The sequence below is a fragment of the Triticum aestivum genome, chromosome 2B (genome assembly GCF_018294505.1).
Source record: "Triticum aestivum cultivar Chinese Spring chromosome 2B, IWGSC CS RefSeq v2.1, whole genome shotgun sequence".
NCBI lineage: Eukaryota > Viridiplantae > Streptophyta > Magnoliopsida > Poales > Poaceae > Triticum > Triticum aestivum.
In genome coordinates, this window is record NC_057798.1 from 606,336,998 (window position 1) to 606,341,878 (window position 4,881).

The window sequence follows — 4,881 nt, forward strand, 5'->3', positions numbered from 1 at the left end:
CATGCACTAATCGAGTTCCCCAATCCCCATGTATGCGCAGGTAAGCAAGGCGCACATACTACTACGCATGCATGCATGCATGTTGGCTTCGGCCGGACCTCACACAATGCAAGTTGCAGGGCAAAGAGGCCTAGATTTGCTCACGCGTAACATGGCATGTTGCACGGCGCACCTGTCCAAGATACTAATGATGATGAAATCCCTATACGCAGGCCCATATTACTATTCTTAGTGTGCATCTACTCCAAAACCGAAAAAAGCGAGTGGGTTGGGTGAGAGAGGCTACTTGATATGGGTAGCATCGCGACAGAAATGATTAGGTCATTGCTGGATTGGGCAAGTGAAAACCACATGTACACTTGCATCTCCATCACCAACTCGGCGAGAGAGAACCTGCCCGTTGTTTCCCAATCACCTTGTTTTAAGCAAGCTTCTTGCCGCTTCTCACGGCCCAACTACAAGTTCCTGCCTCTTCTTTTATAGGCAAGATGCACCAAGGGCGGCAAGATGCAGAGCACCTTGCCTTAGCTTAGCTTAGTTAGACCCTCGAAGAGCTACCAGTAGCTATAACAACAAGCCGTAAAGATTCCAAGTAGCACCATAATTTTACCACTAGCCAACTACTGTGGTAGGTCTGGTTCAATAACTTTTCTCACGTATGGCCGACCCTATTATGACTTATTGCGGCCTTTACCGACCGATGATAAACATCTTGGGCATATGAAATTCTCTTGATCGTACTAGTCGTTAGCATGAAAGAACTATATTCAAGTACGCTAGCTGTAGCTGTGTCTCTCTTTCGAGGAGAAAAAAAAGGAAAACACACACACGCGCACACACACACACTTCTGTCATCGAAATTCAGGCATTGGTCTAAGGGGCATCAATCTCTCAACTAAGCCATACTAGCAAGGTTGTACTTTTCCTTTTCAAACAGTTTTTTACAATATCGTTTCACAGTATTGGAGCTGTATTTTGTGACTAGAAAAGTACAAGATGACAGACAGAACAGATGACGGGTATACATATATAAAAACGAAGACGGCATTTGTCTATGGAACCCATTATCTCATGCTGAGCTTCGTATTTTAGTTATTCCCGGCCGTCTATTAGCTGCAGGCCGGCGAGGTACGGCGTCATGCCGCCGATACAGAGACTTTTCTTAGAAAATATGCTGAATCGGTAGGTCCAGTTGACTTTAAAATCAAATCTACCTGTATTTTTGCGTTTTCAATACACCAGCCTGCCTGCAGTGGACTTTGTGCTTTCTTTTCTCATCTTATTAAGCCTGCAATTGTCGTTGTCAACGCATAAAAGAAACCATTACAGCTCCAAAGAGATAAGTTAGTTGCCTCTCGCAACGTGGCCATGTATCAGCTCAACGCACACCCGAGAGCAGAACTTTAGACAATGTCATTGTCCCTCCAGGTCTAGTAAAATAACACATTCGTATTCGCTCGTCTACATTTTCCTGATAGTTTTGTATGTTGAAAGAACCGGCTTTTAAAAGTTTCCGTACACCGAAGGAATGCGGGTCAAACATAAAGAAAATGGACAACCAAAATCCTGTCCATGCCTACAAACATTCTAATGCACGGCACTACTACTCTAGCCATACCTGTGAACCCAGCCTTGTTCATATGCCATGTGTTTCTAGTGTCTGGATCTTTTGTCATGGACATGACAAAATGCATCCGATCAAGAATCCTGTCCGATCCTCTTAAAATTTGGTTAACCGACAACAGCAAAGGTTTTAATGAAATTAATAGTCCTGTCAAGTAGTAGTATGATTTATTACCTTAGAGCAGTGCGACTAGCCTTTGCAGACAATGCTACTAGTGACTGTTACTGAATTAGTTAAGGCAAAATTCTCGCAAAAAAAGAAAACACAGTTAAAGCGAAGGTGTGTAACTGAAGGGGGGGAAAGTTGATGCTGTTGCTGGACACGCAGGCAGGAGTACAAAGTATCCACGGGACGGAAGAAATGGAAGGTAATTAACACGGGCGGCTCTGGGGTGCGCTGATGGACACAGCAACAACGACAAAACCATCCCGAGAGAGAACTGTCAATTGTAAACGGCACCCCTCTCGCCTCCGGCGCCTATAAAACGGCACCGCCGAGCCTCCCAAATCCCCGCGCGGCGCAGAGCTCCACCAACCAAACACTACCCGCCTCCGTAGAGGAGACAAGGGAAAAAACGCTCCCCCTCTCTCTCTCTTCCCCGCAGCCTCCCCCCAAAACTGAACTGCGTACTTGAGTAGGCGGTAAATTGCCCGGGAGTTACACCGCCCGGCGCCGTAAAAGCTCCGCGAAACTGCACGAGCGGCAGGGCCGCTCCTCTGTTTCCATCCATGACGTCCTGCGGAGGCGCCACCGCGGCATGCCCGGATGGCTGTGTCATCACCGCCCCCTTGCTTGCCAAGGCGGGGGAGGTCGTCATCCCGGTCTACGGTGACGAGGCGGCCGCGCCGGTGCTCACGTGCAAGCCGCCCGGCCGGCTTGCCAAGGCGGTGAAGGAAGCCTGGTCCGTTTCTTTTGGCATCGCGCTCCCGATGATGCCGCCCGTGTCGGCCACCGCGGCCCGCGACGAGGCGCGCTCCATTCTCGGCCTCGCATTCCCGATGATCCTCACCGGGCTGCTGCTCTACCTCCGCTCCATGATTTCGATGCTCTTCCTCGGCCGTCTCGGCGGGCTGGCGCTCGCCGGCGGTTCCCTCGCCATCGGCTTCGCCAACATCACCGGATACTCTGTCCTCTCCGGCCTCGCCATGGGCATGGAGCCGATATGTGGCCAGGCATTCGGCGCGGGTAACTACTCGCTCATTGGTGTCACCGTGCAGCGGACGGTGCTCCTCCTCATCGCGGCCGCCGTCCCTATCGGTGGCCTGTGGATGCACATGCGGCCTCTGCTCCTCCTCTGCGGACAGGACGCCGCCATCGCCGCCGTGGCGGAGACCTACATTCTTGCCTCACTGCCTGACCTCCTCCTCCAGGCATTCCTTCACCCCGTGAGGGTATATCTCCGGATGCAGTCCATAAACCTGCCACTCACCGTGTGCGCCACGCTCGCCATTGCCATCCACCTGCCCATCAACTACGTGCTGGTGACCGTGCTCGGCCTCGGCGTCAAGGGAGTGGCAATGGCGTCCGTGCTGGCCAACCTGAACCTGCTCCTCTTGCTTCTCGCTTACATCTTCTTCAAAGGCGTCCACAAGCGCACGGGCGGCTTCGCACTCTCCGCCGAGAGCTTCCGTGGCTGGGGCGAGCTCATCAGCCTGGCTCTGCCGAGCTGCGTGAGCGTGTGCCTCGAGTGGTGGTGGTACGAGATCATGATCCTGCTGTGCGGCCTGCTCCTGAACCCGCAGGCCACGGTGGCGTCCATGGGCATCCTGATCCAGACCACGTCGCTCATATACATCTTCCCTTCGTCGCTCAGCTTCGGCGTGTCGACGCGCGTCAGCAACGAGCTGGGCGCCGGGCAGCCCGAGCAGGCGAGCCGCGCCGCGACGGCGGGGATCATGCTCGGCTTCGCGTTCGGCGCCTTCGCCTCCGCGTTCGCATTCCTCGTCCGGAACGTGTGGGCGAGCATGTTCACGGCCGACCCGGCGATCATCGCGCTCACCGCGTCGGTGCTGCCGATCCTGGGCCTGTGCGAGCTGGGCAACTGCCCGCAGACGACGGGGTGCGGGGTGCTGCGCGGCAGCGCGCGGCCCAAGGACGCGGCCAACATCAACCTCCGGTCGTTCTACCTGGTGGGGACGCCGGTGGCGCTGGTGCTGGCCTTCTGGTTCCACTACGACTTCGAGGGCCTGTGGTTCGGGCTGCTGGCGGCGCAGGCCACCTGCATGGTGCGCATGCTCCTGGTGATCGGGCGGACGGACTGGGCGGGCGAGGCCAAGCGGTCGAAGCAGCTCACCGGCTCCGACGCCCAGGGCAAAGTTGGCGCGGCCGACGGAGACGAGAAGTCGCGGCTGCTTATCGACGACGCAGACATCGAGCAGCCGAATGATCGGTGTTGATAGCTACACAGGGGGGGCGTGTGCATTGTAATCTACTCCCTCTTCTTATTTTTACCATTTTTATTTCCTCCCCCGTTGGCCATATTTTGGGCGGTGGGGGAGGAGCTAGGGGCTGACAAATTTTGTTCACATTTGCTAATGTAGCCATGTAAAGATTTTGCTGATTGTTATTGGAGAAGATGGGGAAAATATCTACTCCTCCTAGTACGTAGTGGTACTTGTTCGAAGGAACGAAGGAAGGAAGGAAGTTTTGAGACAGAGGAACAATCCGTCCGTCCCCTGCTTCCCTTTCGCTTGCTCCGGGTCGGTGTCTGGTCCAGGGAGGCCGGCCGCGTGACGACCCGGTCGCCGGGCCACCCAGTAAAACCGCACGCACCACCGGGTCCAAAGTCGCGTGGCTTCCTTCGCTAGAGCATCCCGCAGGGACCCGCCGCTTTGCGAATCGCAGCCGTCAGCCATCGCTCGCGGCTTACTTTGCGCCGGCGGGACCCGCCCAGAAATGAATCCAGTTATATACCACGTGATTTGTTTTTCGCTAAAACAACGTGATTTGTGGAGTAAGCGACTGTTGTCTGACATGTACGGAGTATAGCAAGATTTTTTTTTTTTGCGGGGTAGAGTATAGCAAGATCTAAAGAGTGATTTATTACCCTATGCATAACCGTCAGGATAGAGTTAAGAAAAGTACGTTTTTATTACACGATTGCTCCGACATTTGCTCCTACTATGATTTTCGAAGAAAAAAACATGCGATATTATCCTGTCAGCTAATGAAACTCAGAGCATGACTGGTTCCATGCCAAATATTGGCATGCTAATATTTGGCAAATATCAAATGTTGGCTAGTGGTTGGTTGACTAC

At 53.6% G+C, this 4,881-nt stretch overlaps 1 protein-coding gene across 1 annotated transcript; it reads left to right on the forward strand.

The window, feature by feature from the left end:
* Nucleotides 1–2,129: 2,129 nt before the first annotated feature.
* Nucleotides 2,130–4,215, forward strand: LOC123046264 (protein DETOXIFICATION 49). The gene has a single exon (XM_044469571.1). The coding sequence runs from the start codon at nucleotides 2,353–2,355 to the stop codon at nucleotides 4,018–4,020; it is 1,668 nt and encodes a 555-aa protein (XP_044325506.1). The 5' UTR covers nucleotides 2,130–2,352; the 3' UTR covers nucleotides 4,021–4,215.
* The last annotated feature ends 666 nt before the right edge of the window (nucleotides 4,216–4,881 follow it).

Coding starts and splice junctions, on each gene's coding strand:
- LOC123046264 (XM_044469571.1), top strand. CDS start 2,353: ATGACGTCCTGCGGAGGCGCCACCGCGGCATGCCCGGATGGCTGTGTC.